At 42.6% G+C, this 14,713-nt stretch overlaps 1 protein-coding gene across 5 annotated transcripts in view; it reads left to right on the top strand.

The window, feature by feature from the left end:
- MEAK7 (MTOR associated protein MEAK7) overlaps nucleotides 1–8,724 on the top strand; it is a 211,450-nt gene extending 202,726 nt beyond the window's left edge. For all 5 annotated transcript variants that reach the window (XM_086945841.1, XM_086945840.1, XM_086945843.1 and 2 more), the window contains one exon: nucleotides 6,745–8,724. In XM_086945841.1, coding sequence (XP_086801967.1) covers nucleotides 6,745–6,873 — 129 coding nt within the window. In that variant the 3' untranslated portion in view covers nucleotides 6,874–8,724. The remainder of the gene's footprint in view (nucleotides 1–6,744) is intronic.
- Nucleotides 8,725–14,713: the final 5,989 nt, after the last annotated feature.

Below are 14,713 nucleotides of genomic sequence, written 5' to 3'. Positions count from 1 at the left end.
CCCGTGCTTAGGGCACCCAACATTTCAAGTGAGTTTATCGTTCAGACAGACGCTTCAGAGCATGGTGTGGAGCTGTTCTTTCTCAGATGAATTAGGAGGGCCTAGATCAACCTGTAGCCTTTATCAGTAGAAAGTTACTTCCACGAGAACAGAGGTTGAGTGCTATTGAGTGTGAAGCATTTGCTGGGGTCTGGGCACTGAAGAAGTTGAGACCATACCTGTTTGGGACTCACTTCTGGGTTCAGACAGAACACAGGCCCCTCAGATAGTTGATGCAGATGAGGGGTGAAAATCCAAAGCTGTTGAGGTGGTCCATTTCCCTACAGGGTATGGACTTTACGGTGGAACACCGCCCTGCTACAGAACACGCCAATGCTGATTGTCTGTCCAGATTTTTCCGCTGCTATCCAGTGCCACAGTGCAAGTGCTCCCTATTGTAAATTGATGTGTTAATCAGTGGTTCCATGTTTGGCTATTTGGTTTATTTGTCAGACCCTAGTCTAGTGCACTGAGTGTACCCAGGGCGTGTAAATCCAAATGCTGCTGGTGGGCCTGCAGCACTGGTTGTGCCACCCACAGAAGCAGCCTTGTAAAATGTGTCTAAGGTCTGCCATTGCAGACCCTGCGTGCAGTCTGGTACTGTCATGCTGACTGGGCAAGTGCACCCACTTGCCAGGCCCTAAACCTTCCCTTTTCTTCATATCAGTCACCCCTATGGTAGGCCCAAGGGCAGGGTGCATTGTAAGTATAAGGTACGACAAGCCCGGATGTGTGCGGCATGTCCTAATAGTGAATTACAGCCATTTTCGTTTTTCACTACTGCAAGGCTACCTGCTCTCCATAGGCCAGAATGGCATGTTAGTTATTCCATTTTATAGTCCTAACTGTCTCAGAGAACATGGTAGAAATTCGAGTTTAGTATGCCTGAACTCAGAATGATAAAATACATCTTTTAGTGAAGTTGGTTTTAACATTCTGTGTTTGCAAATACCACTTTTAGAAAGTAGGTACTTGCTTGGCTAACCATTCAAACCTGCCTTTGCTAGGTTGTGTATTCCTTGTCTGGTTTTGTGAGTGACAGGGCTGGGGAATTCCAAAAGACAGGTTGAGTCACCCGGTGGTGAATAGAGAGATCTGCATCTAGATGGGAGGGAGGAGTTGCACCTGAACCTTGAATAGGGCTGTGACTGCCTTCCTCAATACTGGCTCCACCTCCTGGGGAGCAGCTGATGTCTCTGCCCTGCACACTGAAAGAAGAGGAGTCCTGTAAATAAAGTGCTCCAGGACTGTACTTGCCTTCCACAATTCTGGCTCCACCTCCTGTGGGGCATCTGATGTGCCTGCCCTGCACTGTGAAAGGAAAGGAGAAGTCTGGTAAACAGAGTGCTTCAGAACTGGTTTGGACTGGGCAAAGGCCCCTCTCACCTCCGAGAACAAAGGATTTTGGGGTGCCGTCGCTGTGCCTGCCGTCGCAACTCTGAAGGAGGTTATCACCGCTTGAACTGTCGCACTGCACCGCATCGACCAAGAGCACCTCGCATCCCCGAGAAGTATGCCGCCGTTGGAGCTGCTGCTGTCGCATCTTTGATGTCGCCGCTGTAGTTGTCGCATCGAGAGGAAGCTTCACGCATCGTAGGAGAAGAGCGTCGTCACTGGAACTGCTGCCGTCGCATCGTCAGGGTGTCGTGGCTGCAGTCTACTCATCATACTGAGAACTTCTTGCATCCCCGAGAAGCGTGCCGCATCTGGAAGATCTTCATGTCTTTATTTCTTTGTATCTGAACTTTGCCGCATTTCTCATTGCTGCGACATTGCTTACCGTGGAAGCGCTACGCAACCTAAGGTACATTGACGCTGAGTGTTGCATCTAAGAACTGAACTGAACTAAGCGTAAATCTACCATCTTAAAGTAATAATATTGTGTATTTTTGTTGTGTATGGTCTTGTGGTAACTCTATATAAAGTCTACTTATTTTTTATATAAAGCCTGTGTGGCGTCCATTTGTAGTGTTGTCACTGGGTTACTGTATGTTTTCACAAATGCTTAACACACAACTCCTCTGAGATAAAGCCTTGCTGCTCATGCCAAGCTACCAAGGGGGTGAGCAGGGGTTATTTTATAAGTGTAATCCCCTTATCCTTACTAGAGGCGAGGGTCCCTGTTTGTCACAAGTACCTACCTGTGCCAACCAGAGACCCCCAAATCTAACAGATACCATTAGCTCAACGTCGGATACTTAACAATTGCAGTAGATAGCTCCTGTTCTAAGATGTTCTCCTCCGAAATAAGGCGTAACATGGACTGTGTATATAACGCACCAAATTTAGTTGCTGTCCTGCTACCATTTCCACCTGATACAATTCTTGCAGCACTCCTGGCAGGCTCAAGGGTGGCATTGCTGAATATAAAACATCCTTCCCCTTTACTCTTGTCTGAAACTCTATCATTCCTGTGGGAAGAAAGCTCATCTTTGGTGCACCCAGATTAACAGACACCTTTGCGTTTTACTAAATTGTTCACCCTCACCACAGTGTATAGCTCTAAAGTCAAATAAAAATCCTTCCCAGTGGAGGATTGAAGGGTTTATCATCGAATGCTTGTTGTTCAGATCTGTGGTGCTGTACTCACTCCACTGGCTCAACAGCTTCCGTATTTTCCCCTAGGTTTTTGCGGTGCAAAAAAGTAGGACTTTCATTGTTCTATCCCTCCCATTCAAGACAAACATATTGCACATTGTGTATGAGGTGTCCAACTTAATATTCAATATAGAATAATGTGCTCCAAATATATTGTGGACAAAATATTGAGGACAAAAATATCATGATGGTAAGTAGCGGTTCACTTTACTTAAACGCTTTTCTTTGCAAATCTTTTCTGGATTCTTTTGCTGCGAGTTATTCCGCCATCTGGTGATTAGGTCTGTTGATGTCTTTTTTTTCGTCTCTTTTCTATTTTTTTTTTTTTTTGCATCATTGATCGTTTGGCTGTAGGTCAGACTTTAATACCGTCAGACATACCTCCCAGAATCCTTTGTATGTGTTATCCATCTTCATGTTATTTTTTTCTGCCATTGGTTCTGAATGCATGCACACAAGCAAGAGGAAGAAAAGATTTTTCGATGGGAAACCTCCCGAAAAGAGACAGAAAGGAGGATAAACAACATCAAAATGCGGTGAGGGAAGACACTGAAAAAAAAACACCAGTGGGTATTCTTCACCGGACAACACATGTGGGCAACGACTACGTAGGTCGAAGAATGTGAAGTGGGGATGGAGCATACACTGGTCCGTTTTTCCTCCAAGCGCCACAACAAATTTGCACAGAAAGACAGCCCTGAAGTCTGCCACCTAGCCCTCGTGAGAGAACATTGAACGGAGGACTGCAGAACCTGCCCAGAGTTCCTGCCCAAAACCCAAAAATCGAGCTAGAAACAGAGGTGGACACACTATAACATGGTGTAGTCTCAGGATGCGGACCCTAGAGACCAACTCTTCAGTGACAAGGAGGCCCTGGAGGGTACTGAACTAGCACAAGGAGAATTCTCAGACGGCAAGGAGAGTGTTGCGATTGAAAGAGCTCAGATGCAGAAAAGGCCCACCTGCAGGTAAAAAATGCCCACCACACACAAGTGCATAACCGAAAGTCATGAATTTGAGCCACTCCACGTCTACTCCATCACTGATGGTTTTGGCGATTGTGGGAATAAAAAAAAAAAGAACATTAAAGAGCATCATGTGTCCAAACAAAAGTACACAGATGAAGGCAAGTCCTCAAAACCAGCCTTGAAACTTAAAGATAATTGCGAGCTCAGAAGGGAGAAAGAGTCACGATAGTTGGACACTTCAACGCCGAAAAAGATGGCTGTTGATGGTTCTCACCAAACCGAAAACTCTTGACATTGAGAGATAAGAGGCTTGAGGCCGAGATGGAGGCATTACTTCAAAGAAAGCAGGAATTCAAAGTGGCCTAGAAGGGGTACCAAATCCCTATTCTTCTTGCTCAAGGGAAAGACCCCCCACAGACCGAACCAGAACAGGCAGACTTGGACCCACCTCTAACCCGACAGCCAGCAGAAAAGCCAGAGGAGGAAATCCACATGTATGGAGAGGGCAACGAGGAGCAATACAACACCAAAATGTTTGGCGCCACAAGCTTGATGGATGACTCCCTGGAGGAGGCTATTGCGCCTCCCGTTAAGGCCTTCTCTGCCAGATGACATTGCAGCATACAACGCTGTCATCAAGAGGGTGGCATACAAGTTTGGAGTAAAGCAGGAAGAAGATCAGACTCAGTCCTGTCCCTTGCTGGAAACACTTATACCCTGAGAAAGGAAAACTCAGTACCTCCCAATGCTGCAGAGCATCCTTGCCCAAGGGACAGAAGCATTTAGAGAACCAATCATAGCCAAGATGTGACCCCACCCCGGGTCCCAGCAGTCGGCCAAAATTGAAGAGCTGATGCAACATCTAGCAGATCAGTATAAGGAGGCAAGGAGTGTTATCACTCTGGGCAATATTATCAGCAATACTTTCTTGAAGTCAACTGTGGTTGCAACAGACATTGCCAGCAGGCCGTTACGAACAGGTATCACCCTGAGAAGGCATGCATGGTTGAGCAAGTCTGGATTTAAATCGGAGGTGCAGGCAGCTGTCATAAATAAAGCAAACGCAAGGAGATGATGGACGGAGCGCTGAATCTTTTCAGACACTCACCCCCATTCACAGATCTAGGTTGAATCCATCATCGTTCTTTATCTCACTTCACCACCCCAGTTCAGACACAGCGATATGCAAATCAGTCTTGACCTTGTGCCTCATGGTAACAGTCTAGCCGAACTGCCAAGCCATATCTTCCCTGCCCGGAATCAAGCATCCTGGGACCGATTTCAGGCTAACATCCCTGATCAGTTAGGCTAGCTTGAATCCAGTGTCAAAGTAAGCAAGGGACCCACATCTGGGCATTACCTGCCAAATTAGGGCCCGGTAGCTTGGCTCCTGAAGAGTTAGAATTTGGACACCTGCTTTTGCCAGAAAAAAACATGCAGGTGGTACGGAAAGCTAGAAGTCTTTACACAATAATTCTAGAGACTACGTCCCCATAACAAAAAATGTAGTATAGTCATTCTGGATACAAAAATCTAGTTCCATAAACAGATTCATTGATCAGTTTTCAATTTTATTACTACAATTCAAACAAAAATTTGAATGACCCCAGCCAGAATCACTTCAAAACCAAATATCAAGAGAGCAAACAAAAAATGAACTCAAACAAACAATGAGCAAATAACACAATAATTCACTGAAAACCAGGTGTTAAAAACTGACCACAAAAAACCTATAGACATCTACAGGCAACCAAACAGTGACCAACATTAATAGAACACCTTTAAGTCACTTCTTATTAAAAGCAAAACATTACTGCACCCCCAAAAAAATATGTCAAAGCATAGTGTAACAAGTGTATGTGGACGACGTTTCGATCCCGTACAAATATGGGATCATCATCAGGACTGAGGATCAGTTGCCTGGCCTGGTATCAATTGATATATTACATGAAGCAGAAGCACCAGACTTTTCAACAATCTGTAATTAAGCAAACAACAGTCTTTTTCAACACAATTAGTGCCTGTTCATGAGTATCGTACAAAGATGAAGCACAAGGTGGTGCACTGTTGTACCCAAAAATTGCAGCGGATTTGGGAGAAATCCAAATATACACCCATGTAATGATATAATCAATTAGGATTTTGCTTTGCACATTGCTGTCGGGTCAGCATGTCACCACTTCTCTATTAAGGCATTGATTGCCACTTGCGATTTACTCTCGCATCGTATTGAAAACGTGTGTCAATTGAAGCAGCACTAAAATTTATTGTATCGTTATATGGATTTCTATTTGGATTTCTCCCAAATCCGCTGCAATTTTTGGATTCATTCTTGTGCTGCATCTTCGTATTGCAAATACAAACTCGTCATCAGCCAAATTCCAATGAGGTCATACAAACTGCTATAAAATCAATGCACAGAATGGGAATCCAGAAAAGATGCACTTTGCAAAACGAAATGTTTACTTACCACTATGAGTAATTTTTCAGCCTGAAGAGTTTCTGGACTCAAATGTGACTGACGCTACTTCCCGTGATGAGGGACTTACCAACGGGCAGGAGGGTAGAAAATAAAAGAATCTGAAGATGGCTGCGTTGTACAGAGGAATCTAGGAGGTAGGTCTGACGTCACACAGGTGGGTTCTAAAGTCAAATAATAGATGTCAATGATGCAAATTAAAAAGGAGAAAAGATGAAAAAAGACCGTTTTCCAGACCTATCTGCTGGAGGGCAAAATAATGTGCAATGTGAATCTCGAAACTCTTAAAGCTGCAACACTACTCATTCTGGTAAGTAATGTTTCTATGACTGCATTGTCCTTCTAAAAGTAACTTCCTGCTGAGCTTGTTAAACTGATTTCTGCAGAGCCTATTTAAAAAAAATAAAAAATTGCGGGGGTCATTTAGAGTTTACCATCTTCATGAAAGTTGTACCCCTTCTGTTATTTAATATTTGGAGTAGGCTGATTAGTTTTTAGCTATTTTAAGCATGTTTTATGTTGGTGGATTTTCTTTTTCATCATGCTTAAATGATTACGTGAACAACGTATTCATTCATTTGTCTGCTTTATTTATTCATTTTTGAGTTTCTTTAATTTTTGTGTCTCACTGCATTTTGTATTTTATTAAATTGTACTTAGGAAAAGAGTAAGAAGAGCATCTTGGATAAAGATCCTGATGCACGGGCACTGCTAGAGATGACTGGAGTAACACGTCACAGCGATGGCCTGAGAGAAGTACCAAAGGATGAACAGGAGGATGGAGACTAACCTGTGCTATACGACCCGGACGTTTTATTTGCAAAATGGAGGCGTGGGGAAATGTCCTTCACTAATGTAAGAATTGAAAATCATTAAAGCCCTATTGACAAAACACAGAATTGACTTACCACGTCCTGCGGGTCTGGAATGCAGGGTGCCGCTACTATTGCGTCTGCACGCTTTACCACCAAAGCAGCTGTGCCCATCGTGCCTCTTTCTATGTTTAGCACAACCTGTTCCACCAAATCCAGGGCAATATTCACTTTCAATTTTCAAGTTGTGACTGCACAAGAAAGAATGGAATCCAGCTTCTTAAGATATTTTATGCTGCAATGCTTGTTTTGTTTTTAGAATCATGAACATTTTATAATACTATATTTCATCTTATCTGTAAAGAAACAGCAAGGGTTATGGAAGAATCAAAGATTTGCTGATGAAGGACTTCCCCTGAACTCCCACCAACCCTGATAATCAAGTAAAGCTGTGGCAGAGTAAGTCACATAAAAATGGATAAAAATAGAGGCATTGCCTCCTTTGGTGTAAATGGTGTTTTACAGTGAGCCTTGGGCAGCATGTAGGATGCAGGAAGCATTTCCCCTGACTGACACACACAAATTCTGCATACAAGGTGTACATCACCATCTGCAAGTTTGTGACACAGTATTTTATCTTTATTTTGATGTACAACCTCAAGTTTGCTTGAGAGCTAATGGCTGTGTAAGGGGAAGTAGGGGATGTGTTAACTCTACTGGCCCTTCCGTAAGCCGCTCATCTTCCGAGATGTAAAATACGTGACTATTGCAAACCCGATGTGAATGAGTCACTTTTAAAAGCCTCAATCCTTGTTATCTACAGTTGTATGTAGGCAAGGTGAAAAAGCCAGCAGAAAATCACAATCTTCCTCTGACTGCCTAAACAAATCCATTCTAGCTTATGATCTTTGCTCCACCATACCCTCCTGCTAAACCTAACATGACCTTGTTTTGAAAAATGCTCCCTTTGGTGACACTAGCAAGAAATTATTTCTGCACAGTATCTAGCCGCAGCCCGTGCAGGTAAGAGTGGTGAGGCGGTAGGGCTGGGTGGGGGGATTTAGACAGACGACGAGGGAAAATTATTTATTTAATTTTCCCTTGTGTTCGTTTGATGAATTCCCCCCTACCCCCAACCCGACCACACCGTCCCACCACTCTTACCTGCACAGGCCGTGACTGACAGTATCTCTCCTCCTCCTAATCAGAAATGTTTTCTGAACATGAGCATGTCAGAAGCTGTAGCTTTGCTAGTGGTGTGCAGTGATGCCTTAAGGCCATCTGTCTAATTGCAGCATGGTTGAATCGCCTATACAGTAAGGAGTGCCTGTCCACCTGGGGTATAGCTCCTGTTCACCACTTCACTACTGTGAGAACGTTTGGAATAGCTATGCTGAATGTTTTCAGCATGTTTTATATGTTGCTGTGTGAGGTTAACCTTGCTCCCTGTTTGCTTCATGTAACACCTCACCAGAATCTTTCCTGGACCAAATGCTTTCTAAATCATGATGACTGAATATTTCCTGGCTCACTCCAGCAGTATTCATTAGAAAAAGCCCTCAAATTTTCCCTTCCCATATTGTATTCATAAGTCATTGCAATTTTGCCTTTCTTACTTGTAAACTTATTTGATGTATTTTTCTTTTTTTGATTTTAATATTTATTTTCTGTACTAGAACGGTCTCTTATCACTCCATACTTTGTACTCCTGTTTTGCGTGGAATGTCTGCACCTCTTGAAAAAAAGTACTCTGAACTTTTCAAAGTTTCCCACTTAGACTTAAAACCTACATAACTTATGGCAAATAAAACTTTCTACCTCTCCTTAATTTGGTCTTTGTCACTTGTGATGTAATTTGATATAGAATTGTGCTATGAGAGTGTGAGCAAAGGAATAATTTTGAATGGTTGTCCTACTTGTTGGGGATTGCATTTTGGTTGAATTTTGACCCTGCACTGTTACACTGCCATTACATTTCAGTGTATGCGCTCTATCCCTCATTATACTGAATTGGCTTTTTATTTATTTTTGTAACTTTTATGGTAGGCCATTGTAATTTGGCACAAGCAGTGCACCAGTTGCACTGAAGGTTTGTAAGATGGTACAACGCATGCCAAACATCGCATGCCTGTACCATACGGTCTCTACCACAGCAGCGTCTTTACCACGCATGCTTTTACCATGCAATTTTGTGGTTCAGCGATATCCATGCTAATGATCATACCCCTGCCCCCTGCCCTGGAAAGTGTCTCTTTTCTTCCTGCCCTGAGCCGTAAAAACGTAACTCACGCCCCAAAGTCTACCCTGGCCCACATGCCCTGAACCCTAAAATGTGTCCCCTAAATCCCTGAACTACCCCGCCCCAGCCCACACACTCCCTGAGATTTAAACTACCCCCTGCCCTGTAAACTGCCCCTTTCCATATACCCTGAGCCCTAAAAATTAACTAAACGCCCCAAAAACTACTGACCTCAGGAATCCTGCCCTGCACCCTAAAAATTATCCCCTACATCCCTGAAATACCCCGACCTAGCCCCCTCGCCCTGAGGCCTAAATCTTTCCCCTGCCCTGTAAAGTCCCTTTTCCCCTGCTCCGCCCTTAGCCCTAAAACCTGTCCCTCACCCTAAAAACTACCCAGCCCCCCGCCCTTATCTCTAAAAACTGTCCCCTACACATGTTAACTACCCCAATTCCAGCTCCCCCAAGACCTGGCCCCAGCCCCACTTACCTCACTGCAATCTCTCCCAATTTCCGATCGTCCTTCCTCTCTTCCCTTCTTCCTTTCCCACCCATGGTAACTAGACTGCACATTGCCTTAGCCACATATATACATTGTTAAGGCATATGTGTGGTAAAGGGAAGCAAGGTACGGCTTGCGGAGAAATGTCTTGTGTAGCTGAGCCTGCGTTGTAAGGCTGTTTCCCCTTGGAAGTGCCCTTGCCACCTTCCATTGTGTGGACAACTGAACCATGTCTGTAATAGAAAACATCATTGCCACCTACTTGGACAACATTATAGTGTAAAGGTCAAGCTGGCAGCATTACCCGATCCACCTCAGAATAATGTGTCAGTTGCCAGTTTTCTATTCCCGTAGGAGACAATACTCCGTCCTTCGGTGAAACTCACGATCGCTCCTTACACATGGAGTTTGGACTCTTATTTATAATTGCGGTGTTACGGAACTGGGAAACACACACTCTTGCGTTATTGAAAAATTTGGAAATATTTGTCAAGCACGGCACCTTATGCGTAATAAGTGAGACATTTGGAATTTAGCTTAGCCCTGAAGAAGTCTGTGGTCCAATAGCACCAAGGACGAAACACGTGTTGGCACGGCTAGAGTGTTGTGAGATGATTCACTGCAAAAAAAAACAAAATAAATAAGAAGAGAAGACATATATGACTTGTCAATTTCTTATTTATATCTATTTATTGGTGTTAGCTCAGGATATACATTTTGTTCCTGCAACAGGCGTGCTTGTGAAACTCAGTAAGTGCCAGATAGGGGTCTGTAGTATACCCTGGCCATCCGTTTGGTGGGGAGTCACGTTCAGCCTATCCAGGCAGTGTTCCAGATCGTTGTTGCTTGGAAGCCTCCAAAGACACAGTTTCAGGCATTTATGAGCCTCAGTGAATTGTGGAGAGTGTTTGTGAAAATTTATGAGTGCAAACTTGACTTGTAAAAATACAGTTCAAGAAACTCACTGAACAGCAGATTATCAGAAGGCCTTTGAAACTATGAAGGGGCAATGTGTACAGCACCAGTGCTTAAGGCACCATGCCTTAGCATACAGGTGGTTGTTCAGAGCGATGCTTCAGAACATGGCAAATGTGCAGTACACTATCAGATCAAAAATAAATGGCAGGATCAACCTGCAGCATTTATCAGTAGATTACTATTACTCAATTCACATAGGTTGAGTGTATTTGTAAAGAAGGACTTTGCATTTATGTGGTCTCTTAAGAACTTGAGATCTGTTTGGGACTCCTGTCCAGATTCAGACTCACTATAGGCTGCTCTGGTGGCTGATACAAATGTGATGTGGGAGGGTAATTCACAAACCCTAAAATGGGTCATCTCCTAAGAGGGAACAGATTTTCCAGTGGAACACCGACCTAAGGGCTGATCACTCATACATAGATGCTCTTTCTATGTCTTTCAGTTTCTTAGAAATACTAAGGTAATGGTTGGATTTTTCCCAAGCTTCAGCTGATGTGTGTCCGTGTGTGAAAAGAACATGCTTTTGAATGCCACCACACACCTTTTCAGGTTGTTCTTTGCTTGTATTTTTACTCATACGCTGATGACGCTCAATTACTTATTACCTTTGGTCCAGATTACGTGGACACAAAATCCCGTTTTAAAAACTGTATGGTCGATGTGAATCATTGGGTGGGCAGGCACAAACTACAACTTAATGGCAGCAAGACCGAGATTATCTTGTTTGGTAGAGAGGAGGAACACTGGTCACACGACTGGTGGCCCTCCGAATTGGGACCATGTCCATCTCCCAAGCAAGCAGCACGCAACCTTGGAGTAACCATTGATAACACACTGTCCATGCAAACTCATGTTAACACTGTACTCGGCACTTGCTATGGAATCATGCGTAATCTCCGCAGAATCTTCAAATGGTTGCCCATTGAAGCCAGGAAACCTCTGGTACAAGGTCTTCTTATCAGTCGCCTGAATTATGAGAATGCACTGCTGGTTGCACTCAATGAAGATCTGCTTTCCGAGCTCCAGATTCTTCAGAACACCACTGTCAGACTCATTCTAAATCTCCCACCTAGATCACCCTCTGCTCCCAACCGTAAAACTCTCCATTGGCTTCAGGTGCGGAAGAGAGGCCTTTTTAAAATTCTGTGCCTCACACACAAGATCCTGTATGATACCGGCCCTAGATATCTAGCCAAGAAACTCCAATGGTACACGCCCGGCAGACCCCTAATATCTAGCACCAAATTCCACCTTTTCTTGCCACGTATCTGAACATCCCAAAACGGTGGTAAATCATTTTCTTCTTTGGACCCTAAGCTTTGGAATAAGCTACCATTGCATCTTTCATCCATGGTTGATCATAGATGCTTTCGAAGAGAATTAAAGACCTGACTCTTTCCCCCGTAAACTGGTCATCACATCATCTTCTTGCTGAAGTTCTGCCCAGCGCCAGGAGACCTCCTCGGTGATATGTGCACTCAACAACATTTGACTCAGAGCACTGTGACACGGCTACTCAGTTTCAAGGTGCATGTTGGTTGCTTACATTTGGTTTATTTAGCTTTCCTTTAAGGCCAAAGTAAGTTTGTGCAGGAAGTGTACCAGTGTTGTGAAGTTAAGAATCACATGTGGGCTTGCAATGCACATTTATGCTACTTTTATTGATTACTGTAGGAGTAAAGGCCAGAGTTATCAGCATTTTGCACCTGTGCAAAGTTTCTAAGAGTTACTAATTTCTGTTGAGGGGGCGTCCCATGGGTGATGACACGAATGTTCCATTGGAGCCACCGATAGTTTTTGACATATAGCCCTCTCTAGCCTTTGTGCTCATAAAATACTCCTCCTCAAGGCAGAAAGGTGCTCTTTTCTCCGAACGTTTCCAATTTTGTTTTGGTGCTTCCTTTGTCCATTAAAAACCCTCTCAATCACCCATGGCAGCCTGGTCCAAGCTTTATAAAACCACAGAAATAAATATGCTAAACACCAGGGAGAATAAAGCAACGTTTTAATGCATTTTGTGGGACCTGTGAAGTGCTTTCTAATGGCCAGGTAGAAGCTGGAGCCAATAACAAACGGAGGTTGTACGCTTTCACAAACAAAACAACAGATTTTAAGACTGGTTGGAATTAAAACATTTATTTCAGAAGGTATTATTCATAGCATTTTCTCTGCAGACATTATAGTAAGGAAGCCAACATATATGCAACAAGAGAACTAACCAGGTTGACACCTTGCACAGCTGCTTCATTTTGAGCGACCATTACAAATATTGGTTGGATACATCCAGAACAGCTGTCAAGTAAAATAATGACTGGAGGAACAACAATCAACAATTCACATTTTGTTTCATTAATAAATATAAATAAAATAATATTTGTTTTAAAAAAAGACATTATTTTTATTCAAGTTTTTATAAATGTTCTAAAGAAAATTATAGGTTTATATGAAAATGGTAAACAAATAAGTTGAGGAAAGGACACATTGGTGAAAAAAGTTTGTCTAAAGAAGAAATGAAGTTTAATTATCACTAAAACGTGAACTAGTTCATTTAGTGCATGTACAGGAAAGCAACATAATATTGTGAACTATTTGCAGGATATGTGCGTGTACCTGCTCATCACTCTGTAAGTAGCACTGGAATAATCTTTGTATAAAACAAGCCAATCCATGCCAGTACGAAATTTTTTGTACCACAGATTTCAATTACACACCCAGAAAAGTATTTCTAGATAAACTATCTCAAAAGGGAATGGAGGCCACCTTAGGAATTGTCAAGATCTTTTGTGTATTTCCCTGCTCGATTGTTCATTGTTGTGTCAAGAAGACAAGAATTTTCACTCATAATTCTTTTGTACGTGAGACAAACTTTTCACACTTCCTGTTCTATTTCCATATTTAAGAAGCATTATTCACAAGTGTTCTTTTACATTTTCACAGTTGTTGATAATTCTATCCCATTGTTCTAGACCCCCAACATATGTTTATTATTTAAATAATGAATCGAAAAATGTCCTACCATAATTTAATTTTGCTCAAGTAATTCTATTTATTTCACCCCTAAGTATTTAATATTTTATTTAATTACGGATCTGCATTGTGCCATTTTTCTTTCGCCTCAAAGGCTTTTCCCTCTTCCTTCTACTAAAGAAAAAGATTAAAATGTTGCCCATTCCTGCATCTTAACACTGGCAGATCCGGGATTGCTAAATCGCTGCACTGCATTTCATCATTTGACTATCACAGTGCATGGTGCAATACTCCATGATCTGCAATGCTACCAATATTGTGTAAGGGAACCACATCTGTTATAAGTCATAACACTGTTGAGTTTTAACAGGGTCATGCTTTGAGGTCACCTAATGGCAGGTCATTAGTTCAGACGTCTTTGGGTTATTCCTAAACCTGCCTATCCCAGCAGTTTGGTAACAGAGTATAAATATTTAGTTTCGTTTAGATATGAATATTTGCTTGGTGTAATATAGCTAATATACAGAAACAGTTTTTTCGGCACTGACCATGTGAATCGGTAAGGTTTGAGGAAACCACTTTCACATCTGTGTAGGTGGTTAACAGTAATCCACAGCTCAACAGCATTATGCACTTTAAAGAGAGGTTCCCTAGTATCATACCGAAACATTAAATCCTTTGGAAGTCAGTTTGCCAGTTATGAAGTCTGCAGGTCTTCTAAAACAGAAACCTGGTACCATCTAGATTTTCTCACCTCCTAGATTTTATCCTTTCCACGCAAGTTTTGCACCTTAATGGCAAGCAGCAATGTCTGTATGCCATCAAGGCATTGTGACCGGTTTCTTAATTTATGCCAAGTTGAATATGTTTATTTATTTATTTTTGCACATTTTTACTCCAAAAGATGGATACAGTGTAGGTCGTATTCTAAGCAGGTCAACCCATGATGCACATAACATCTCTGGAGCACAGCAGAGACCCAACACAACGTTTGTGTCCTTCTCAGTTGGCCCTCAGATCAATAAGCGTCCTCTCAGCTGCAATCACGAGCCTTCGTCTTGCTTTGCTGCCACCCCACAGTATGGTTTCATGCTTCTTTCCAGCAATGCCTTTCTAAAGCATCAATGTG

The sequence above is a fragment of the Lissotriton vulgaris genome, chromosome 12 (genome assembly GCF_964263255.1).
Source record: "Lissotriton vulgaris chromosome 12, aLisVul1.2, whole genome shotgun sequence".
NCBI lineage: Eukaryota > Metazoa > Chordata > Amphibia > Caudata > Salamandridae > Lissotriton > Lissotriton vulgaris.
Note: the sequence above shows the minus strand (reverse complement) of the source record. Positions and strands in the feature narration are given on the sequence as shown.